This window comes from Ailuropoda melanoleuca, chromosome 4 (genome assembly GCF_002007445.2).
Source record: "Ailuropoda melanoleuca isolate Jingjing chromosome 4, ASM200744v2, whole genome shotgun sequence".
Classification (NCBI taxonomy): domain Eukaryota; kingdom Metazoa; phylum Chordata; class Mammalia; order Carnivora; family Ursidae; genus Ailuropoda; species Ailuropoda melanoleuca.
Window position 1 is genome coordinate 3,278,259 of NC_048221.1, and position 24,892 is coordinate 3,303,150.

The following is a 24,892-nucleotide window of genomic DNA, read 5'->3' on the forward strand; positions in this document are numbered from 1 at the left end:
TCCCCCCCCCCCCCCCCCGGAGCAATCCCACTGAATGTCCCCAAGGGCCCCAGCAGATTTTCATGTCCTCAGGTCCCTAGCAGGGCTTGGCCAGTGCCATGAGCTAAGGGTGGTTTTTACATTTCACGTATCTTTAGCCAAAGTCAAAAGAAAAATGGTATTTTGTGATATATAATTCACATTTCCGTGTTCATAAAATAAAGTTTTATTAGGACACAGCCATGCCCGTTCAGTGTCCCGTGGCTCACGGCCTTTGCTCTCCCGGATTGAGTCGTCTCGGCAAAGGCTGTTTGCTCCACAAAGCCGAAACTATTTACTAAGGGCCCTTTACAGAAACAGCGCGCAGACGCTGGGCCGTAACCCGTCCCTCTGAGGGGGTGCTGTCCCCCCTCTCCCCACCTTCTGTGCCTGAGAACCTGGGGTTCATCTCCACAAGCCATCCTTACATACCTGCTGTTTTGGTCACTTCAAATTCCTCGCTTTTCAGGGGGACGTCGCTTTCTCTTTCAAACGCAGCTTTCGACTGAAAGAGAACAAGGGGGAATGTCGCTAGTGGGGAGAGAAGGGACCCAGCCTGCTCTTCTTGCCCCCGAGCGGCACAGGCTAAAGGCGCGCGCTTTGACGGAAGGGGCGCGGGCGCCGCTCTCCCGAGCACATAAGAAAATCTGGTAGAAGCGGTGCTTAATCCACTTAAGAGATTGTCAACTGGCTTAAAACTCGATGCCTTTGCTGTCGATCCCCAAGGAAGGTATTTTCCCCTTTGGTGAACATATGGTCATGACAGAAGCAGGGCGGTCTCTTGAACGCAATTTTTAAAAATCAGAATTGTGTCTGTTTCAAATCGGCTTTAGGTGTTTTCCAGCAAGAGGGGAGCACAGAGTAGCCCGACCAGCGGTGCGGCAGTCAGCGGGGGGACGGCTGGCGGTGGCCACGCCCCGCAGCCCTGCAGTCGGGCGATCGCTGCGGGAAGGTCCTGTGCACATGCGCTGGAAGTCCGTCAGGAGCTGACTCGAAGATCATCCTCCATGACCCTGGGTGGGCCTGATTTGATCAGCAGGGCCAGGCTTCCCTGACGGAGGGGTCCCCATAGTGCCCATCCCTCCCGCCAGCCTGGCACAGGCTGTGGAGGTGCCCTGCCGGTCCCCTGGGGCCAAAGCCAGTTCCTGGCAATAAATCTCTTAATGCCCGTCCCCACTGGTTCGGCCTCTTGGACCGATACGGTGGTTTTCAAACCGTGTGTGACCCAAATGCAGAAGCAGGGGTGGGGGACGGGGCTCTGCAGTGCGGCCGGCCCCTGGTGCAGACCGTGCGGGTCAGCGGTGGGGCAGAAGGTGCTGCCTGGGCCATGAACCACAGGTCACGGGGCCCACAGGACACGGGGCCCTCCCCCACACCAGAAGCACACTGCCTGCGCCTCTGGGCCCACTCCTGCCCTTGCTGTCCCCGCTAGTGTCCTGGGGCCCCTACCCTCTGGCTCCTGCTGGCCTTGCCAGCAGGGGGCACTGGCAGGAAATGGCAGGTGACAAGAGACGGAGGCCAGGTGTCCATTTCCTGCTCCGCCCGCCGGGTCTCTAGGGATCAGTGGGGTCCCACTCTGGGCCCAGCGCCACCTTCCTAGCACCTCCCGGTCCGGAGTCTCTGTGGTGTCCCACGTCCTCCCATGTTATGAATCAAGGGTTGATGTCTGTCCCCTCACTTCCCCCGCCTCCCCACCCGCCAGTGGTCTGGGAGGCACAGTCAATGCGGGACACCCCAGGGCAGCCACCCCCACACACGCACCCCTACTCACATAGGCCATGCCGTACTCGATCTCGGCGCCCCGCACCTCGGCCTTGAACTGCGTAAAGTATAGGTAGGACTTGCCCTGGGGCCTGCAAAGGAAGGGCAGGCAAGGGGGTCAGCCCTGGCCTCCTCAACATCATCTCTTCTTTTCTCTTTACTAGAACATTCTTTTGGCTCATTTACTGACAAGTCTGTTTCTCCTTCTGGGCACAAGCTGTTCTAGGACTGGGACTGAATGCTTTTCCATTGAGTGCCAAAGACATTCCAGGTATCGTACTGGGGACAGGGAATGACAACAGAGGTTGAGAAGTATAGGAGTTAACTAGGCAGAGGACGAAAGCAGAGGCCAAAGGTCGCATGGAGGGTGCAAATGGGGACCGTTAAAGAACCACCAGATCAGCACGGCCAGAGCAGAGAGGAGCTGAAAGAGGGCTAGTGGCAGTGAGGGGACGACATGTGTGGGGGATGAAGAGCCCTGTGTGGCTGTGTGCGGAGAGCAGTGAGGGGGATGGAGGGGCAGCAGGGGGGCCAGGAGAGTCCTGCTGGGGGTGAGTCAGGAAGGAGGCGGGGGAGGTCCAGGGAGCCTCCCGGGCTCCCTAAGCCCCAGCGGCTGTGCCAGGCCCAGTGAGTCAATGTCAAACTGGGAGAACAGCCCGTTCAGGCAGGACCTCTTGCCGAGCGGGTGGCCCCATAGTCAGGGCGGCTCTGGGGCTGAGCATGGCTGCAGGCCTGTGTAGCCCGGCTCTGTGCCCACGTAGGGCGCTGGTGCTCACATGCCCTGTCATCGCGGCGGTCCCCAGGGCTCCTCTGCCTGATACTGACAGGCGCCAGTCCACAGAGCGGGTGAGAATGTCCTCGAACGCTGCCTAATAAGCACCTGCTGTTTATAAAGCATCAGGCAAAGACGGTGGGGTGGTGCCTGCAAGTAGGATTCGAACATGGGTATCCTTTGATTCGATGTGGCTGTCAAGGCCCTCCAAGTGATCTGTCCTCCTCTGCCAACCCCGCCCCCCCGAGCGCGGGACCACGGCTTGGACTTCTGTGTGTCTCCCGAAGTGCCTGCACTACACCAGACCCACAGCCAATGCTGGAAGAATCAGTTCCAGGTTCCAGGCCTCAGAGCCCAGGGGAGCAGGGTTAGGATATGACACCGCTCTGGCACCCTCCTCCCCACTGGGCTGAGCACCCCGTTCCCTCTGTCCCCTCTCGGGCCCACTGCTCACTCATGCCGCACTCCAGGGCGGGGAGATGGAGGGCGACGATGCAGGGGAGCCTGGCCCCTGCCCCCCCATGCACCCTGGGCCCCAATGTCAATACTCTTCCTTGGGGAACCCTCCCCACCCCAGCAGCCCCCAGCACGGTGCCACACCCCCCCTCCTACCTGCACGTGGTGAAGATCGCCCCCAGCCTGCGCCCCTCAGGGGTGCTTGGTCCTACTGCCTGGAGGCACCAGGGGCACACACCCCCAGCAGCCTCAGCAAAGCACCTCCTGCAAGGGAGATCCCCCCCCACCGCGACCCCGGGCTCACCTCCAGATGGTGCAGGTGAAGTGCTGGTGGTCTTCGCTGGTCCCCAGGCTCATCTGCCACTTCTGGGGAGGGAGGGAAAATACAGGTCAGCCCAGGATGCGCGGGGTCCCTGAGGGGTTTAGGGCACCCTCCAGTTCTGCCAAGGGAGCGAACCTTCCCTGGACCTCGGGCTAGAGCGTGGCTTGGGGGCGGGGAGACTAGTCCCGGCGAGACCACGGTGGTGGGCAGGCATCCTCATCCGTCCGTCCACACCCGCAGAGGGTGCAGCCCTAAGGCTGAACCATACTGCCAGCCACGGACTCAGCGTGGCCATGACCCGGCCGTGCGGGTTCAGCGACGGTCACGAGCGTCCTGCTCTCGGTGGCGGCCGTCAATGACGGGGGAGGCTGTTTGGCAGGGAGCCCGGGGGTGTATCAAAATCTGTGCCTTCTGCTCATTTTGCTGTGAACCTAAAACAGCTCTAAAAAATAAAGCCTATCAAGAAAACTACACACTAAAATAAAAGGAGACCACGTACTCATGCTTGTTGGATCAGCAACAAGGCCTCGAGGCAGACACGAGACCGCGCTATCCGCGGTTACAGGGAGGACGTGGGTGCGACCTGAGGACGGGAGGCACCAGAAAGCTTTTTATGTGTTCTTTTTGAAGGATGTGAACGTGTTAGCTTTTTAAAAAATCAAACGAACGAGATTAAGAGTCAGACGCTCAGCTGACTGAGCGACCCTGGCGTCCCTGAAGATTAAAACTATTAAATGACTCCCAAACACACTGCTTGCTACCAGCTGCTTCTAATTTTCGTGGCCTCTGCAAAACGGGCGGGGGCCATGGACAGCCACTGTGGGTTCTGGGGTACCTAAGGCGTCTGTTTTGCTAGTAAAATGCGAGTGTACAGTCCCCTCCCCGGAGTAACAATATACTCCCAGTACTGGTACTCCTGGTTGGACATTGCGACGTCCTCATTGACAAAAACAAGGCCATTTTTAGGTGAATCACAGTGAGAGTAAATGGTCACCTAGATGCCATCTGCCTGCAGCAGGGACGTGGGAACCAGTGACTCTGGCTGACGAAGGGACGGCTGCGGCCCACACCTGGGGACTCGGTGGACTTTCCTCCCTCCCCATCTAAAAACACCTGTCCGTGGCTCCAAGGCCTGAGAGCACCTGGAAACGGTTTTATGCTGTGAAATATATCTGAGAGGTTTTCCACGGCTCTGTAAAGGTTCTTGAAGATGAGACAAATGTTTAAACACTGTTTAAAAAATTGAGTGCAAACAAATTTAAGACCGAGAGTTTCTTAGCAAGAGGGTCAACATCCCTCTGGTTCTGTGACCTTGACCGTGGTCTCGTGGCTGCAGGGTGCAGTGGGCAGATGGTAAGGCTCAGGTTTGGGCTTTTGACATTCATGTGAGTGTGTGTTCTGGGAACAGCCTGAGCCCCTGGGGAACTAGGCACAGGGGTGGCCTAGTATGACAGATGACACATAACTAGCAGCCGCGATTAGTTTTTATTAAGATATAAATGACAGATGGGGAAATGTGCCCATTTTGATGACAGTTCTAGGAGCCCCGACAAATGCTTCTAGTTCCATGTCCACCATCCAATCAAGATATAGACCAGATCTATGTCCCTGGATCTCCCGGCCCCTTCCCTCTGCAGTTAACCCCTTCCTGCAAGTTCCCGGTAACTGCTGACCCCATCTCGGAGTTGTGCCTTTGCGAAAGTGTCACCGGAGCGGAATAAGGCGGCACGAAGCCTTGTGCGGTTTCACTCAGCGTGGGGCACTGGACAGTCATCCACGCTGCTGCCTGTGTCCACGGTTCATTTATCCAACAGCTGAACTGAGAAATATTTACATATTACCCAATTCACCCTCGCATGGTATACAATTCTGCATTTTCTAGCATGGTCACAGGTCTGCAACCATCACCATGATCTAGTTCCAGAATGTTCCATCACCCCAGAAAGCAGCCCCATCCCTTCCCCTCCCCCCCCAGCCCCTGGCCCGCGAGCCTCCTTCCCGTCCGTGGAGGAGCCTGTTCTGGACGTGTCACACATGTGGACTCACATCCCGTGTGGCCTTCTGTGTCCAGTTCCCTGAGCACCGTGGGCTCAGAGTCCATCTGCAGGGCAGCTTGTGGGCGCCGTGCTCCGGTGCGTGGTGGACACGTTGTGTGTATCCATTCACCCACCGATGGATACCAAGGTTGTTTCCACTTGTCGGCCACTGAATCCTGCTGCCGTGCACGGTCAGATACACGTTTGGGCGGGTGAGTTCTCATCCTAGTGGGCAGACACCTCGCAGTGCAAGTGCAGGGTTATAAAGTGAGTGTGAGTTTAACTGTATAAGAAATGGCCGGTTTGCATCCCCACCAAGAACGGCCGAGCTCTCAGGTTGCTCCGCCCCCTGGCGGGCACTGAGAGATTACGAATCACCCGTGCCTATGGCCACCTGTCAGCACTGACCTCGCAGGTGACCCTCTGCAGAAACAAACCATTATCAAAGGAGCAAGCGCGGACTGTTGTCCCCCAGAGGCCTTGGCTCCGAGCTGCATGTGCCCGGCGCACCCACACACCCACACCCGCCGCCACGGGTCCTCCTGGGGTTTCTTCTGTTCCAGCTGCTCCAGGAGCATGTCTCCCTGTACGTCGCCAGGCAGAAGCCACGGAACACCAAACCATCCCTGTGCATTCGCTGAGAATCTGGCCTGCCATTCTCTTGTGAGGTGGCCACAGGACAGCCACCAAAGAGCCCATGGGTCGTGGGTGCCCCGTCCGGCTCACGCAGCACCACCCGCCCCGGCGCTCAGCTCCCTGTGGTCTCTGTCACCGTTCTAGACAGCTGCTGCGGGGACAAGTCCGTGCCACGACACGTCTGCTTTGCTTAGAGGTGACTTCCTTCAGGATGAACCCTTCTTCCAAAACAAACGAATCTAGCCTATTGCTGGAGTGATAGTTTGTGACCCAACTGCTGGTCCAGGACAAGGCTCCAGCCTGTGGCCGCCCCAGCCAGTGTGCGTGAACTCAGCAGCAGGACGTCCACCTCTAAGAGTTTAATAAGTTTAGTCCTGGGGGTGGGAGGTGCGTGTGCTCTCTTCCAAGCTGCTGGTGACACTGGGTCAGAAGCACAGAGCAGTGGTTAGGGATCTGTGTCCCGGGGACTTCAGTCACTTCCCAGCTGGGAGAGCCCAGGCCTCCGTGTCCTTGAGTGCGAAATCCCAGAGCGGGATGGCCTCCTAGGGTTGCGGAGGAAGAGATGAGATGTGCGCACGGCTCAGCACAGGGCGGGACACCGGTGAGCGGCACGGCGGAGCTGCGACTTCAGTTCGTTGTCCCGTGAGTCAACTGTCTGCGCACACCCAAGAGGCTGCCACGTGGAAGAGGGCACGTGGGGACTGGTTGTGGGTGCCCGCGGGTAGGCTGGACTGATGGGCTTTGGCTCACGGTTAGAAGAACGTGCCACCACTTGGCTTCACCCCATAGCGGAGAAGACTATCTGGAGAAGCAGGAGGCCTGGAGGTGTGACAGAAGGGGCGGACAATCGCAGGACGCCTGCTGTCCTGGTGGCAGGGGTCACTGTGTGTTACATTTTGTTAAAATACTGTCACTAGGAATCATGTACTTACAAAACAAGACACATCTAGAATAACGAAAGTCACTCTTGCCCAGTGGTTTCCAGCGAGGGATAATTCTGTCCTCCGGGGAACGCTAGGCAATGTCTGGAAATGTTTTTGGAAGTCACGACTTCCAAAACTGAGGTGCTCCTGGCACTGAGTGGGCGGGGGCGGGGAGGCTGCTGGAGGTCCCAGTGCCTGGACAGCTCCCTCAGGGAACGACCCGGCCCCCAATCCCGGACGTCAGCAGTGCCGAGGCGGGAGAGAGATCCGCTCTTGCCCATTTCAATGTGTTACCCCGAGTGGGAGGAGAGAGGGGCTTAGAACCAGCTTGCAGGGCACGTCAGGCACCTGAGAGGCTCCCCAGCGGCCTCCATTTTTGGACTCTACAATGTTGGGCGACAGTGCCACACCGTTGTAGAACGAGAGAAGTACTTCCTGAAGTCTGGTTTTTGGGGAGGAAGGCACAACCAGGGACAAAAAGGGGGGGGACGATTGGGTGGCTCAGTCGGTAGAGCGTCTGCCTTCGGCTCAGGTCACGATCCCAGAGTCCTGGGATCGAGCCCCACACTAGGCTCCGTGTTCAGCAGGGAGTCTGCTTCTCCCTCTGCCCCTCAACCCTGCTCACACTCTCTAACAAATGGATAAAATCTTCAAAAAAAAAAAAATGGTTTTTACTGATTTGTATAGTGTATGTTACCGATTATTTTATAGTGACGATGAATTCTTCCTTTTCATTTTTCTTTTATTCTAACGACGCTGAGCAGAACCTCTGTGCGTCTTCCTGAACACTTGCAGCTCTCCCTCCCGATGAAACCAAGCAGCAGTATGCAGCCTGCACTCCAAGCCAGTCCTTTACTCTCGGAGCGCTTAGTAACGGGGCGTCACTGGTGGTCTGCTGCAGCGGGCGCTGCTGCCTGCCGCTGCCGGAACCAGCCACCCAAGCCTGCTCCCTTACAACCACTGCCATTTCTTCTCTGCCGGTTCGGGAGGCCAAAAGTCCAAATAAGGTGTCCCCGGGTTGGGCTCCCTCGGAAGGCTCTAGGGCAGGATCCTTCCTGCCTCTTCTCGTTTCTGGTGGCTCCAGGTGTCCCATGGCTTGTGGCTGCGCCCCTCCATCTCTGCCTCCGTCTTCACATGGCCTTTTCCTCTGCGTGTCTTCTCCTCTTCTGTCAAATCCCCCGAGTGTCTCTTGTAAGGGGAGCCGTCACTGGATTTAGGGCCCACCCAGAGAACTCAAGATGATCTCTTCATTGCAAAATCATGCACTTACATCTGCAAATATTTTTTTCTAAGTAAGTTTACGTTCACAGGTTCTAGGACTTAGGATGTGAACGTATCTTTCGGGGGCACCCCAGTTAAGTCACTACCCTGTGTGACAAATGACCACAAGTTTAGCAGCTTAACTGCACTGGCCACTGATCAGCTCTCAGACCCCTAGGCAGAAACTTGGCCATGGCAGGCCCTCTGCTCAGAGTCTCACAAGACTGGACTCAAGGTGTCAGCAGACCGTACGCCTGTCTGAGGCTCAGAGTCCTCTTCCGACTCACGTGCTTGTGGAAGAATTCAGTTCCTGTGGTGGTAAAACCGAAGCCTGACCACCAGCCAGGGGCTGCCCTCAGCTCCTAGAGGCCACCTGTGCTCCCCTCATAGCCAGCAATGGTGAGTCACATTCGTCTTATGCTCCCGGTCTCTCTTATTTCCTCTCTGCCACCAGCTGCTGGAGGAAACAGCCACCAAGAAATGGGGACCTTGGGGCGCCTGGGTAGTGCAGTCGTTAAGCGTCTGCCTTCGGCTCAGGGTGTGATCCCGGCGTTCCAGGATCGAGTCCCACATCGGGCTCCTCGGCTGGGAGCCTGCTTCTTCCTCTCTCTCTCCCCTGCTGTGTTCCCTTTCTCGCTATCTGTCTCGCTGTCACATAAATAAATAAAATTAAAAAAAAAAAAAAAAGAAACGGGGACCTTGCCAGTCCTACATAGCAAGGAACTGAATTCTACCAACAACGTGAACGAGACTGTAGATAAGAGCCCCGCCAGCTGACAACTTGATTTGGGCTTTATGAAGCACCCAGCTGAGCTGGCAGTGGCTTCTGACCTCCAGAATAGTGAGATAATAAGTGGGTGTTGTTTTAAGCTGCTAAGTTTGTCATGATTTGTCATACAGCACAAAAGGCAAATAAAATACTCCTAAGAGAGGCTCATGGGCACAGCACATCTGTATCTCAGGTGCCTCTTTCCATCAGACATTTGTTTACTCTGTGGAATTACCGGGGGAATCTGCTATCACTAGTTACCTTAAGCACGGTCTTTTATTGGTTAGACAAGAATAGTTCAATGAGTGTAAGTTAATTCAGGTATGACCCAACTCCACCGCTCCCCGGAGAGTATCTCTCCATGACAGTGGATACTGCCATACAAAACTATGTGGAATTTTGAACAACTCACCTCGTTGGTCCCTCCTTGAGAAGCATAGGTGAACGCACAAGTGTATTTGTCCTGGAGAATGGAAGGTAGAAAAAAGCTTGTTAGGAGGTAATCCTTAGTACTTACAGTGGAGGGTCTCAGGATGTCCTTCTGAGATCCAGAATCAAGAAGATCCAGCTTTTGAGCATCTGCACTAAGGGGAAGGAGGCAGAGCAAGATTCCTGACTGTTGTCCCTGGAGGCCAGCCCCACAAGGCCTCCCAGTGTCTACCGACCTATAACTCCCCTACCTGCCCCCCCACTGCCAGTGAGCTCCTCCGTCAGGACAAACAACTCACGAGGCTTCTGGGGGATGAAGAACAGGAAGGGGTAAGGGGGAAGGGGGAGGTCCTACACAAAGCTCCCACCCATCTAGGCACATGGACTTCGGAAGCAAGATATGGACACCAGAAGACCCATCTCTGCTCTGCTGTGGGCCTCAGACAAGTGAGAACTTTTCTTTTTTTTTTTTTTTTTTTAAAGATTTTATTTATTTATTCCACAGAGATAGAGACAGCCAGCGAGAGAGGGAACACAGCAGGGGGAGTGGGAGAGGAAGAAGCAGGCTCATAGCAGAGGAGCCTGACGTGGGGCTATCCCATAACACCGGGATCACGCCCTGAGCCGAAGGCAGACGCTTAACCGCTGTGCCACCCAGGCGCCCCAAGTGAGAACTTTTCTGCGCCTGTTTTCCTCATCTGTGAAACGGCCTAGCAAATCAAGCATTTGGCACGATATCCAGCTATAAGGAAGTACTCAAAGATAGCAGCTATGGACATCCGTTAGAGACACAGAACACGAATATGGGAGGGAAAGGACTTCAACAAGATGGGGACAGGGCTGGGCTAGACCCAGGCTTGCAGACTTCCAGGTGAAATGAGAGGGAGGGTCTCGTGCAATGAAAGAGCAACGTCCGTCCACTTCCTCCCTCGTCAGAGCTGCAGAGGGGCTGACCTTCTGCAGGGCCTGGAGGCAAAATACCCCTCAGCCTCCTCTCTCCCCACCTCTTGGGCGGCTCAGCCCTCCAGTGGCCGGGGACTCGCCTGGTCTGGGAGTGAGGGCTGCTTGGGCACGCTGGGCACGTGAGAGGGAACAGGAACTGAGGATGGTGACCCACCCCCTCCAAGTCTCCAGACCGCAGGACGCCTAGCTTCTTGAAGTTCAGTCCTCAGTGATGACCGCGCCCCCCAGAGTCCCTTCCCAACTCAGTCCCCGCCCCCAACCGTCCGCGCCCCCTTCTCAGGACCCGCCCCCACCATCACCCCCGCTCAAGCCCCCGGGGCGGCGGCGATAACGTACCCCCGGGCCCACGTTCTGGGAAAAGGAGTGCACGACGCCGCCAGGTCGCACGTCAAACGCCACCGTCGTGGGCTCGGACACCGCCTCCGCCGGCCTCAACGCCGCGGCCGCCAGCAACAACGCAGCCCACAACCTCGCGCCTCCGCCGTTCCTCCTCCCGCTGGGCGCCGCCATGTTGGGATCGGGTCCGCAGGGCTGGGGCGGCGACGGGACGCGGCGAGGGACACGTGGGGCGTCCGCTTGGGGCCACGTCGGCGGCGGCGCGGCCACGTGACCTGGCGCGCCCCGCCTCCTCTCCGGCCGGGCTGCCATGTTGGGGCGGGGCTTGAACTTCCAGGGTGAGTCCCTGGGGTGAGTGGTTCTGGAGTCTGTCAGGTCCGCAATTCCTAACCCTGTGACTGACCCTACAGCTCTTCCAGTTAGTAAATGTAGTAAATTCCGTCTGGAATGAGGGAAATGGACAATGACCACTGGGCAAGTACCTCAATTGTTGCAGCCAAGATCCCTGGATGGATCTGAAAATTAATAAAGGGAACCCTCATTTAGAATGGAGTGGAGAGGCCGGTAGGGAGAGCTCTGCACCCAGTGACTTCTGGTCAATTGCAGACCCAACAAGAAGTCCAGCACCTTGCAAGTCCATAGTATGTTAACCACTACTTCACTGCCCTAGCAGGAGGAAGGAAATTTTCCCCTACCCTGGCAACAGCCCAGCCAATGAGAGACAGCCACAGCCCAGCCAATGAGAGAAAGCCATAGCCCAGCCAATGAGACTAAGGCTACAGCCCCTTGATAAGATACAGCCACAGCCCAGCCAATGAGAGACAGCCACAGCACAGCCAATGAGAGACTACCACAACCCAGCGAATGAGACAAAGCCACAGCCCAGCCGATGAGACCCAGCCACAGCACAGCTAATGAGACTAAGGTTACAGCCCCTTGATAAGATACAGCCACAGCCTAGCCAATGAGAGATTATCACAGCAGAGCCAGTGAGAGATGGTCACAGAACAGCCAATGAGACACAGCCACAGCCCAGCTTTGAGACACAGCTACAGCCCAGATGAGAGAGAATCACAGCACAGCTGAAAGACAGCCATAGACCAGCCAATGAGAGACAGCCACAGCTCAGCGAATGAGACGCAACCACAGCCCAGCCAATGAGAGATAATCACAGGACAGCTAATGAGAGATAGTCAAAGCCCAGCCAATGAGAGACAGTCATTGCCCAGCCAATGAGACGCAGCCACAGCCCAGCCAATGAGAAGCCACCACACCTGGCCTTGAGGTGAGTGGACTTTAGCCCCTTCCAACTTCCTCTTTCTTCTATAAAAGAGTAGTTTTCCCCCTTGTTCTGCGGATTTGCCTCTGGTTTTTGCGGTAGCTTGCTTGTCCTAGGTTGCAATTCTCTGCTATTCCTGAATAAACCTATTTTTACTGGTAAAATAACTGGCAGTTATCTTTTAAGGTTAACATCTAAAAATTAGCGGGGGAAAGTATAATGAGAAACAGGATATTTCTATAGTCTCAAAGTATTTTCCCCCAAGATACTTACTAGTTATAAAGGGGGAAATAGGAATTTTAGAATGAAAAAACACCATCTTTAGCCCAGTGTTCAAAGTTAATGTCACCAATGAGACTTCAACAACCGAGAAGGACATTTTCAGTGGCAACTCTAGACTTCCTGCCTCCAGTGTATGACTTCAGTCTAATTATAAGCAAATACCCTACAAAATCCCAAGCTGAGGGACATCCCACAAGGTAACAGGGCAGTAGTCTTCAAAAACATCATGAAAGACAAAGGCTGAGGCACTGTCACAGAAGGAGGAGACCAAGACAACAAAACACAATGTGGGATGCTGGATGGGTTCCCTGTCTGAGTTCAGCCTGTTGTAACAAAAATACCACAGACTGAGGGCGGCTTATAAACAAACACGTTTATTTCTCACAGTTCTGGAGGCTGGAAGTTCAAGTTCAAGGTGAGGCACATTTGGTGTCTGGTGAGGCCCCCTGGTCCACAGGTAGCCCTATGCTCGTATTCCCATGTCCTTGCAGGGTGGAAGGGACAGGGTGCCCTCTGGGGCTCTCTCATGAGGGCACTCATCCCATTCATGGGGGGCTCCACGCTCATGACCTAATCCCCTCCCAAAGACCTCACCTCCCCGAACCATCACCTTGGGCGTTAGCTTTCAACATACGAATTTTGGAGGGACATGTTTGGTAACAACCCTGGACCAGAAAAATGGCTTCTACCTGTTAGATAATAGGATTGTACTGATGCTAATTTCCTGGCTTCATTAACCTGATTGCACCATGGCTACACAGTGATGTGAACGTTAGGGGAAGCTGGCTGAAGGGTATCCAGGAACTCTGTACTATTTCTGCAGCTTTTCTGTCAGCTCAAAATTATTTCAAAATAAGCTAAAAAGAAAATAATCCCTACTTCAGGGGGCTGTCAGAAAAACTGAGGAAATGCAGGTGAAATTTCTACAAATAAGAATTCTTAATACAAGCTCCCCCCCCTTTTTTGGTCACAAATTGCTTAAATTGTCAAGAAAACACCAATGGTGAGGTCTGGAGTGTCCAGAATTAAGCTTGTTTTCCTAGTCCTTCCTGACTTGAAAGAACAGACTCCAGCAAGAAAAATGGCATAGGTAACCCCTAAGCTGGGCTCTATCGAAAAATCTTTCAGGGCCTCAGATCACTCTCACCCCCTCAGACACAGATGAAGGTCAATTTCAGAGAGGTCACAGGAGGATCCTCCAGCAGGCCGAGGGCTCCACGGATAACCCTAACTCCAAAACTGATGTCCTGCTGGTATGGGCAGCCTGTCCTAAATTGGGATACCTGCTCACATTAAGAAATTTCTTTCTCGGGGCTACTGGGTGGCTTAGTTGACGAAGCATCTGCCTTCGGCTCAGGTCATGATCTTGGAGTCCTGGGATTGAGCCCCGCCTCGGGCTCCTTGCTCAGTGGGGAGCCTGCTTCTCCCTCTGCCTCTGCCTCTCCCCCCTGCCTCTCTCTCTCTGGCAAATAAATAAAATCTTAAAAAAAGAAAAAAAAAAAAGAAATGTCTTTCTCCTTACAGCTGCCTGTTCTGGACCCATTAGAAATTGGCTCCATAAATGGGATGATCACAGTCTTATTCTGTGTTTCACACAGCATGGTCCTGTTGATGTCTTTCCCATTACCTCACCTGCTGTGTTTGACCTTCAGTCCATCACTCTGAAGGATTCAATTAGTGGCCAAGCACTGCTGCTAACAAGGTATTTCAGTTGTGAACTGTCTGAGTCTCCCCACTGAAGATAGGTAGGTTGGTGTGTGCATGTTTTCTTTTCAGAAAGACCGAGCCCAAACCTCTTTTGTTTTTCCTTTTTGCCTCAAAAAAAAAAAAAAAAAAGAATCATACTGGAGAGATTAAAAGTAAAAAAACCCCATCATTGTAAGATCCTGATTTTTAATCATGACATGAAATCTAGCAGTCCTTAAGGAAACCATTTGGTGACCCAGATATCAATGGACATCTCTCTCTCTCTCTGTTCAGGACACTGTAAGTGGGATGGGTGTGCATATAACAGGATTGCATGGAGGAACTCCTTTCTTGAGAATAAACAGTTATGTGTTATGACTGTGGTCTTGGTTACAGGAATCTATACAGATGACAAAATGGAATAGTCACACATACACTCACCAGCAAGCACATGTGAGTGCTGAGAAAATCCATACAAGGTACAGTCTAGTTAATTGCATTGCACTCAGGTCAGTTTCCTGATATCGACAATGTACTGTGGTTAGGTAAGGTGTAAGATGGGTGAGGGGTACATGGGACTCTGTACTATTTTTGCAACTTCCTATGTGTCCATAGTTTTTGTTCAAGTTGAAATACCATAAACATGTTTGATAGACAAATGACAAACCGGGATGTCTCTACATCCAGTATGACACAGGATTTTATGTCCATTGCATATGGGTTCTTTCCAATTAGGGAAGAGATGAGCTTTTCCAACAGGAAAGCCAGCAAGCATATGCACAGGCAGCCTCACACAGGGCTGGGGACCCCCCACTGACGGCTCGGATCCCCCACCAGTGGTGTAGAAAATGGCCCACAAAACAGCCTGGAAGAAACAAATGCCTCTACCTGCCACCTCGGAGACCTTGACCTTCTGCCAACAGACACTTGTCCTTTTGTAGCTGCCCATCATCCATCCTCCTTCCTGTTGGCACCCCACTTCCATTTCCGGGCCTCATTGTCGGGTAGGAATGTGCATGACTGAAGTTAGGCCAATGGATGCTGTTTTATGGCAATCTGAGTACCGACTGAGTAAGGCAGGAGTAGAAGGTTCTGAGGAAGAGTTCCTGCTTGGAGACAAATGCAGGTTTCCAGCTGCCAAGGCTCCTGGAGCCCAGTGCCCTTTGCCACCAGTTTCTGGCCCGTGACTTGTGACCAGCCCCCTCCTCCACTTTATTTCACAGAGGTTTAAGTGAAAGACATCTTATTCCCAAGACTGGGATTTTAAACATTGATTGGCTGAGCTTCCTACCCGTAAAACATGTCGAGACTGACAACATCATTCAATTTGCAATATGGATGACAAGGACTGATTTCCTTCATACGTAGACAGAGTCCACAACTCAGTGAGGAAAATAGATCAAAAGAAAGGTGGGTCAATGATCACTAGTCAAAAAGTGTCTTAAAATATGAAAATATTCCCATATATAAAAGAAATGTGTTCAAATTAAAGTGAGATGCCGTGTTTCACCCCTAAGATTGGCAAAGATAAAAATATTTGATAGCAGTTAGTATGGCAGAGGAATGGGGAAACAGGCACACTTCACCCTTCTTGGAGCAGTTTTACATTGAGGTGTTTTCTCTGGAAGGCAATCTGGCAATACTCTGTGAAACTAAAAACAAGTATGCCTTTTGATAATTCTAGGAATTTACCCTATAAACTCAAACATATGCCCAAAATATGTGCAAGACTATTTGTTGCAGTGTGGCTTATACCGGGGGTTGGTCAATTACAGCCTGTGGGTTAAAACTGGCTGGATGCCTGGTTTTGTAAATAAAGTTTTATTGGCACCCAGCCAAACACTCATTTACATATCATCCATAGCTGCTTTTGAACTAGGAGGGCAGAGTTGAGTAGCTGTACCCCAGGCTGTCTGACCCACAACGCCTAAAATATTTACTGTGTGGCCTTTTACAGAGTAAGTCCGCTGACCCCTGATTTATACTGATTAAAAAAAAAAAAAAGCCCAGAATAACCGGTTATCCCTTGATAGATGCCTGGCAAAATAAATTCTGACACAGAGGGAGGAATAGAATCCAGGTGTTTAAAAATAGACTGGGAGGGGATCACCTCTCTGGAACGAAGGTGTCTTTTCTCTATGTCTCCTTCTGCACTACCATTTTATTTGTTAAGCCATTAAAAATAAAAGCGGGACTCCCCCAAGTACGGTGAAGGTGCCCCGAGAGGCCATCCTGCTGTTCGGAACTCAAGTCACCAGAGCGCCGTCTGCTCAGGCAGCCTCCGGTGTCCCTAGGTCTCGGCCGGGAAGAGGGGCATGGCCCGCCCTCCTCGGTCGGCGATTCCTGATCCCCGAACCGAACCGCGGGGTCACGCCTCTGCTCAAGCACAGAGACAAAACGAGCGAAGGCATCGTGGCCAGAAGGATGTGCCCCCTGGCGGATGCTGTTGCCCCGAGGAAGCCTGTGGTCTGGGCATCCTGGCTGCATCAGGACCCGGGCGGGTCCTCCCTGGGGCCCGTCTGGTGAGGGGCGGGGCATCTCCCAGCCCGGACGCCTCTCAGGACCCCGCCCGGTCGGAGGAGCCCCCAGCCCCAGCCCCAGGCTTGGAAGGAACCTCAGGCAGGCGGCTGCGCTTCCATCCGGAATCGTTTACTGAGTCCACTTCTTACGCTCATAATTATAAAAGAATAAGAATCGACAAAAATATTTTTTTTCCATAATATGTAGAGGTGGTTCGTTTCTGGTGGGGTGTTTTCTTGTTTTGTTTTTGCTTCTTTGTTTTTCTTTTTGCCCGCCGCCGGCAGAACGCTTGGCAGGGAGGAAGAGGAAGGAGTAAGGGTAACCCTGAGGCGGGGAAGGGTCCACTCGCAAGGCGGGAGCCCCGGGTCTGCCGGGCGGAGAGCGGGGCCGCACGCGCGCTTCAGAGCTGGCCTGAGAGCTCCGGGGAGGGCGGGAGGCTCGCGGCCCGCGGCGCACCACGGCCCCGCGGGCTCGGAAGAAGCCCCCCCCCGCGCCCACGCCCCGGGTGCTGGCTGGGTGGAACTCCGCGGCCCCGCGGCGGACCCCATTCTAGGTTTAGGCACCCTTAGCTTTGTCTCTTAAATAATCATCAAAAACGCCCCCTAAAAAAACACACTCTGAAGCGGGCGGGTCTGGAAGGAAAGGCAAACGCATGCTTCCAGCAGCAGGCAAAAAACCCAGGAGCATTACAAAAACGAGAAAAGGCGTGGGGGCAGCGAAGCCGGAGGCTCGGGGGTCGGGGGTGGTCTGTCCAGCGGGGGCGGTGGGAGGAGGCGCCGCGCCGGGGTCTGCGGGGGCCACTCGGGCCCTCCCGCCTGCTCCCCCAGTGGCGGCGGGGGCGGCGAAGCCACTTGTGCTCTGAATGTGCAGGCCCCCCCGCGGCGGGGGCTCAGAGGTATTCCTGTAGAAAGTGCAGCAGCGTGACTTCATAGTGCTCGCCGGACTCGGGGCAGCGGATACTGTGTCTCTCGTTGGGGTAGATCTGGGTGGACAGAGAAGGCAGGGCTGGTGACACAGAGGGACCCTGCCCCCAGGGAATCGCCGGCCGGCATCCTGCCCCTCCCCCCCCAGCTCAGGGCGCCTCCTGGGGGGAGCAGGCACCCTGGACTGATGGACCTGGGTTCCAAACCCCCTCTGCCCCTGACCCGCTTGCTGTGCACTCTGGGCAAGTGACACTCTTCCTGACCGCAGCCACCCGCCTCCAAAACCAGATGAAGAATCTGGACCTCTCCAGGTCTTTTCGGGGTCTGGCCAAACTAGTCTCTCAAACACAGAGCACATGCACATTCAGAATGGCACATTCGAGAGACTGCCTCTCTGTCCCCAAGCTAGAAGCTGTCCCCCAAACCTGGGGAGGTGCAATGAACGCACCTCAGGGGAAGGGGCGGCTCATCACATCTTCGGGATGTGTGGTACAGTTCACTGGAGGCACTTGCATTTGATCAAAAGGCCACGTTAGGACTGCACATGCCATGGCTCCCATGACAGGCCTCCCACCCCAGGCTCAGAGGGGGCGTTATCCCCAGACAGGAGCAGTGACTTGTCCGTGCCAAAGGCCACACCCAAGGAATCACCCAGTCCCTGAGACCTGGCTGAGCTGATGTCCAGGCCCTTGCGTGACCGTCACAGGAGCTTAGGTCTTGCCTCTGACCATGAAACGAGGGTTCTGGCACCCTAGCAGGTCTCAGATCCTGGGGGCTCGTGGAACAGGCTTGAAACCTGCTCCACACTCTCCCAAAGTACCCGACTCTAGTCTCAAGCTGGGTGGAGCCGGCTGATACCAGGGCCAGGGGGCCCATTCCTCACCTCTCCCTGCCAGCAAGGGACATGGCCACTGCCCCAGTTCACTACTCTGGAATACATCCAAATGCCCAGAGGTCTCTCCTCCTCCTCCCTTGCCTTCTTTCATCCATCCCTGGATGAAGCACAAGTCTAATCAGACTATCCCCCCTCAGAACTCTGCAAGGACTTGCCAGTCTGGCATCAAGACCCCAACTCCTGGGTCCTGCTGCCCTGCAGCCCCCCAGACCTCACTCCTACCCACTTTGGGCACCAGCACTGCCTGGGACAGATCTTTCACACCACCCTGGGTCTGGCTGCCTGGTTACATTCTCCTCTACAACAAGTGTGATGTGTGAACAAGGAGGACCTGGGACCACCAGCCTCCCAGTCCATCTGTTCCAGGGTGCCTGAAACAAAAGGTGGGGTCCGCCCCACTCCCTCACATGCTGCCCTGCTCCCACCCCCAAAGCAGTGTCTCATCTCACCTCCAACTTCTCGTAGGGAGGCAGGGGCACAGGACTCCCGGCCCACCCTGTGGGCTAAACGCTCTCCCAAGAGAAGCCATTTGGCCCTCGAAGCCTCCCTGGCAGGCAGGAGTTATCCTGCCCATTTCACAGAGGAAGAGGAAAGGCCTGAAGTTAATGGACCTACTGCCTAAGGCCACTGGGAGCAGGATTTCACGGAGGTGTGAGGTTCCATCCTGCCCCGCCTCACGCTGATCTGCAGCTGCCTCTGCCTATTTGGGAGGAGCATGTGCGGCTGGGGGTCTCCCTCCTGCCTTGTCTGGAAAGGCGTGCGCAGCCACGGTTCCTGAGGCCTGTCCCTCCTGCCCTGCGACCCTCAGTCTCTCCACCTGTTGAATGGCAACATGGCGCCCCCCTGAGGACAGAGTGAGTGCAGACTTCTGCGAGGCAGAAACACTTGAGGGTGGCAGCACGTGATAAAATCTGCCCCTCTAGCCTCTCTCGCTTAGCCGGCCCCCTTCTTGCTAGGACGATTGACTATGGCTCACATCCCACTGGCCCCCGTAGGCCCCTGTCTAGAGGAGATCTCAAGGGAGGCGGGCCCAGACACCTCACTCGTTGAAGGAAATCCTGCCGAGGCCCCGCCCCTCACCCCAGCCACGCCCCCGCCGCTGAAGCCCTGCCCTTCGCCGCCAACGCCCATCCCTCACCTCCAACCCCTGCCCCTCTTCGAAGCCTGGCTCATCACCAAGGCCCCACTTCTCACTGACAAGACCGCCCCCTCATGGCAGAAGCCACGCCCCTTGCCCAACGCCGGGGCCCCGCCCATCACCACACCTTGGCCCCCAACTCCCTTCCCGCTTACTCCATCCACTCTGGTCTCCTGTCCCAGGCTGCTGTCTCCGACACTTTCCTGTGCCTGGTGTCTAACCCCCAGCCTCCCACACCTGGGCTGAGCTGGGTACCCCCCCTACTCTCCAGCATCCTTAAATGTCACCTCCTAGGGAACTCTTCTCTGATCCCAGTCACCCTGAGATGCTGCCAGCGCCCTGCACCTTTCCTTCCAGGCAAATTTCTTGATTTAAAGTAAAATGGTGTGGGCATGATAATTTCCCTAACACTGACCTCCTTCCACCAGGCTGAGCTGGGGTGGGGGTGCTGGCCTGTCGCCTCAGTGTGCCCGGCCTTGAGGGCACTACCAGTGATCAGTACATGATTGCTGACTGGATGTGGGGATGCGGGCTCCTGGGGAAGCGCCACCCACCTGGAGCTGGTAAGGTTTTCCGGCTCGGATCAGCTGGGAGACGAGGAAGTTTGTGTGGAAAAAGTGCACATTCTCATCCAGGAAGCCGTGCAGGATGAGCAGGCGATTGGGCCTGGAAGACAAGGTTGGGTGAGGGTCTGAGGTGGGACCCTCTGCTCCCGCCCAGCCCCAGCGGCAGCCAGGACCGAGCAGCAGCTCAGCAGCCCGCAGCGGCGGAACCGAAAGCCTGAAAGCCGGGGTTGCCACAAGCAGGTCTGGAGCCTCCCTCACTTCCTTGCAGGCAAGGAGGGGAGCGGCGTGTGGGCGCACTGTGCGTGGTACGCCCTGAGCTCCAGGGAAGCTTCTAGAGCAGTGCTGCCCCATGGCCCTGTGGGATGATGGAATGTTCTGGACCTGCCCCACCCAATGCAGTCGTCAGCATCACCACCACATGTGGCTACTGAACACTTAAAATGTGGGAAGAGTGGCTGAGGAATTGTAGATTTTAAAAATTAGGTGTTTTTTCAAGAGAGAGAGTGCACACGCCGGCAAGGAGGGGGAGGGGCAGAGGGAAAGGGAGAGAGTCTTGAGCAGGCTCTATGCTCAGTGCGGAGCCCCACGCGGGGCTCAATCTCATGACCCTGAGAATCATGACCTGACCTGAAATCAAGAGTCAGACACTTCACCTACTGAACCACCCAGGCACCCCTAAAAGTTTGTTTTTTAAAAATAATTTGTTGAGGTGGGGGCGCCTGGGTGGCACATTTAAAAATAATTTGTTGAGGTGAAATTCACATAACCTAAAAAAAAAAAAAATCCTCATTTTAAACTGAATGATTCAGGGGCTTCTGGTGGATTCACAGTGTTGTGGACCGCCATGTCTATGCAGTTCCAGCAGAGCCCCCTGACATTAGCAGTCTCCCCCAGCCCCTGATAACCACCACACAGTCTGCCTCTGTCTCGATGGGGTTATTCTGTCAGCGGCTCAACATGAACTGAAACTGAGGGGCTACATATGGCTCCTGGCTCCCGAACCGGACGGCACAGGCCCAGAGCAATGGGTTTCGAGCGTGGCTGTCCCCAGGCATCCCCAGGGAGCCCCCTTTTTTTTTCGCACTCCAGAACACGGAGAGCAGCCTCGCCAGGAGAGGGGCCCAGGCGGGGCCAGCCTGCATTGAGAGCCCAGCAGGAAAGGCGTGGGCCCAGGGGGTACGTCTAAGCTGGTCCCACAGCCCCGGATGTCACAACCATGCGGACCTGAGACCCGACCACTGCATGTCAAATCCCACAAAACAGAGGCTGATGAGGTTCAAGACCAACTGATGGCCCCACAGCTGGACAGGTGCTTGGGGAGGGAGGGAGGGAGGGAGGGAGGCTTGCGTGTGCAAAGCAGAGTGACTCTAGAGCCTTCCTTCCATCATCCTGAGGGCAGGGCCGAGGCCTCCTCCCTCCAAGAGCACCCTGGGTGCCGGCCTGCTTCTGTGAGGAGCAGTGAGAAGGGAAGGCCCCAAGGGGGTGCAAGGTGGCTGCAGAGAGGGAGTCGCCCATGCGGGAGGTGCCGGGGACGCCCAGCCTCGCAGACAGGCCAGGGAGGGTGGCGGGAGAGAAATGGGGGCCTCGACGACCCAGAAGGCTGGGGTGGGTGGGGGCCTTACTCATTGGGGAGCTTCTCCACGTGCAGAGCTACAGAACCCGCCTCGTAGCCGAGCTGGTTGTTCTCCGGGACATCCATGTAGCGCTCAGTGTACCCTGTGTCGTAGGCCATCCANAAAGTATTTTCCCCCAAGATACTTACTAGTTATAAAGGGGAAAATAGGAATTTTAGAATGAAAAAACACCATCTTTAGCCCAGTGTTCAAAGTTAATGTCACCAATGAGACTTCAACAACCGAGAAGGACATTTTCAGTGGCAACTCTAGACTTCCTGCCTCCAGTGCATGACTTCAGTCTAATTATAAGCAAATACCCTACAAAATCCCAAGCTGAGGGACATCCCACAAGGTAACAGGGCAGTAGTCTTCAAAAACATCATGAAAGACAAAGGCTGAGGCACCGTCACAGAAGGAGGAGACCAAGACAACAAAACACAATGTGGGATGCTGGATGGGTTCCCTGAGTTCAGCCTGTTGTAACAAAAATACCACAGACTGAGGGCGGCTTATAAACAAACACGTTTATTTCTCACAGTTCTGGAGGCTGGAAGTTCAAGTTCAAGGTGAGGCACATTTGGTGTCTGGTGAGGCCCCCTGGTCCACAGGTAGCCCTATGCTCGTATTCCCATGTCCTTGCAGGGTGGAAGGGACAGGGTGCCCTCTGGGGCTCTCTCATGAGGGCACTCATCCCATTCATGGGGGGCTCCACGCTCATGACCTAATCCCCTCCCAAAGACCTCACCTCCCCGAACCATCACCTTGGGCGTTAGCTTTCAACATACGAATTTTGGAGGGACATGTTTGGTAACAACCCTGGACCAGAAAAATGGCTTCTACCTGTTAGATAATAGGATTGTACTGATGCTAATTTCCTGGCTTCATTAACCTGATTGCACCATGGCTACACAGTGATGTGAACGTTAGGGGAAGCTGGCTGAAGGGTATCCAGGAACTCTGTACTATTTCTGCAGCTTTTCTGTCAGCTCAAAATTATTTCAAAATAAGCTAAAAAGAAAATAATCCCTACTTCAGGGGGCTGTCAGAAAAACTGAGGAAATGCAGGTGAAATTTCTACAAATAAGAATTCTTAATACAAGCTCCCCCCCCTTTTTTGGTCACAAATTGCTTAAATTGTCAAGAAAACACCAATGGTGAGGTCTGGAGTGTCCAGAATTAAGCTTGTTTTCCTAGTCCTTCCTGACTTGAAAGAACAGACTCCAGCAAGAAAAATGGCATAGGTAACCCCTAAGCTGGGCTCTATCGAAAAATCTTTCAGGGCCTCAGATCACTCTCACCCCCTCAGACACAGATGAAGGTCAATTTCAGAGAGGTCACAGGAGGATCCTCCAGCAGGCCGAGGGCTCCACGGATAACCCTAACTCCAAAACTGATGTCCTGCTGGTATGGGCAGCCTGTCCTAAATTGGGATACCTGCTCACATTAAGAAATTTCTTTCTCGGGGCTACTGGGTGGCTTAGTTGACGAAGCATCTGCCTTCGGCTCAGGTCATGATCTTGGAGTCCTGGGATTGAGCCCCGCCTCGGGCTCCTTGCTCAGTGGGGAGCCTGCTTCTCCCTCTGCCTCTGCCTCTCCCCCCTGCCTCTCTCTCTCTGGCAAATAAATAAAATCTTAAAAAAAGAAAAAAAAAAAAGAAATGTCTTTCTCCTTACAGCTGCCTGCTCTGGACCCATTAGAAATTGGCTCCATAAATGGGATGATCACAGTCTTATTCTGTGTTTCACACAGCATGGTCCTGTTGATGTCTTTCCCATTACCTCACCTGCTGTGTTTGACCTTCAGTCCATCACTCTGAAGGATTCAATTAGTGGCCAAGCACTGCTGCTAACAAGGTATTTCAGTTGTGAACTGTCTGAGTCTCCCACTGAAGATAGGTAGGTTGGTGTGTGCATGTTTTCTTTTCAGAAAGACCGAGCCCAAACCTCTTTTGTTTTTCCTTTTTGCCTAAAAAAAAAAAAAAAAAGAATCATACTGGAGAGATTAAAAGTAAAAAAACCCCATCATTGTAAGATCCTGAGTTTTAATCATGACATGAAATCTAGCAGTCCTTAAGGAAACCATTTGGTGACCCAGATATCAATGGACATCTCTCTCTCTCTCTGTTCAGGACACTGTAAGTGGGATGGGTGTGCATATAACAGGATTGCATGGAGGAACTCCTTTCTTGAGAATAAACAGTTATGTGTTATGACTGTGGTCTTGGTTACAGGAATCTATACAGGTGACAAAATGGAATAGTCACACATACACTCACCAGCAAGCACATGTGAGTGCTGAGAAAATCCATACAAGGTACAGTCTAGTTAATTGCATTGCACTCAGGTCAGTTTCCTGATATCGACAATGTACTGTGGTTAGGTAAGGTGTAAGATGGGTGAGGGGTACATGGGACTCTGTACTATTTTTGCAACTTCCTATGTGTCCATAGTTTTTGTTCAAGTTGAAATACCATAAACATGTTTGATAGACAAATGACAAACCGGGATGTCTCTACATCCAGTATGACACAGGATTTTATGTCCATTGCATATGGGTTCTTTCCAATTAGGGAAGAGATGAGCTTTTCCAACAGGAAAGCCAGCAAGCATATGCACAGGCAGCCTCACACAGGGCTGGGGACCCCCCACTGACGGCTCGGATCCCCCACCAGTGGTGTAGAAAATGGCCCACAAAACAGCCTGGAAGAAACAAATGCCTCTACCTGCCACCTCGGAGACCTTGACCTTCTGCCAACAGACACTTGTCCTTTTGTAGCTGCCCATCATCCATCCTCCTTCCTGTTGGCACCCCACTTCCATTTCCGGGCCTCATTGTCGGGTAGGAATGTGCATGACTGAAGTTAGGCCAATGGATGCTGTTTTATGGCAATCTGAGTACCGACTGAGTAAGGCAGGAGTAGAAGGTTCTGAGGAAGAGTTCCTGCTTGGAGACAAATGCAGGTTTCCAGCTGCCAAGGCTCCTGGAGCCCAGTGCCCTTTGCCACCAGTTTCTGGCCCGTGACTTGTGACCAGCCCCCTCCTCCACTTTATTTCACAGAGGTTTAAGTGAAAGACATCTTATTCCCAAGACTGGGATTTTAAACATTGATTGGCTGAGCTTCCTACCCGTAAAACATGTCGAGACTGACAACATCATTCAATTTGCAATATGGATGACAACGACTGATTTCCTTCATACGTAGACAGAGTCCACAACTCAGTGAGGAAAATAGATCAAAAGAAAGGTGGGTCAATGATCACTAGTCAAAAAGTGTCTTAAAATATGAAAATATTCCCATATATAAAA

At 53.8% G+C, this 24,892-nt stretch overlaps 2 protein-coding genes across 3 annotated transcripts in view; both read right to left on the bottom strand.

Moving 5' to 3' along the window:
* MYDGF (myeloid derived growth factor) overlaps positions 1-10,906 on the bottom strand; it is a 12,268-nt gene extending 1,362 nt beyond the window's left edge. Inside the window, exons 1-5 of one of the 2 annotated variants that reach the window (XM_034657553.1) lie at positions 10,682-10,906; positions 9,366-9,416; positions 3,312-3,373; positions 1,790-1,871; positions 451-523 (exon numbers count right to left, since the gene is read on the bottom strand). In XM_034657553.1, the coding sequence (XP_034513444.1) occupies positions 451-523; positions 1,790-1,871; positions 3,312-3,373; positions 9,366-9,416; positions 10,682-10,855 (442 nt within the window). In that variant the 5' untranslated portion in view covers positions 10,856-10,906. The remainder of the gene's footprint in view (positions 1-450; positions 524-1,789; positions 1,872-3,311; positions 3,374-9,365; positions 9,417-10,681) is intronic. The other variant, XM_019810065.2, reaches the window with a different exon arrangement.
* A 6,210-nt stretch (positions 10,907-17,116) lies between these two features.
* On the bottom strand, positions 17,117-21,699 carry LOC117801831 (dipeptidyl peptidase 9-like). Its single transcript, XM_034657559.1, has 3 exons — positions 21,593-21,699; positions 19,959-20,070; positions 17,117-17,430 (listed from the first exon to the last, which is right to left on the bottom strand). Exons 1-3 carry the CDS (start codon positions 21,667-21,669, stop codon positions 17,338-17,340), a joined length of 282 nt encoding a protein of 93 aa, XP_034513450.1. The 5' UTR covers positions 21,670-21,699; the 3' UTR covers positions 17,117-17,337.
* Between the last annotated feature and the right edge of the window lie 3,193 nt (positions 21,700-24,892).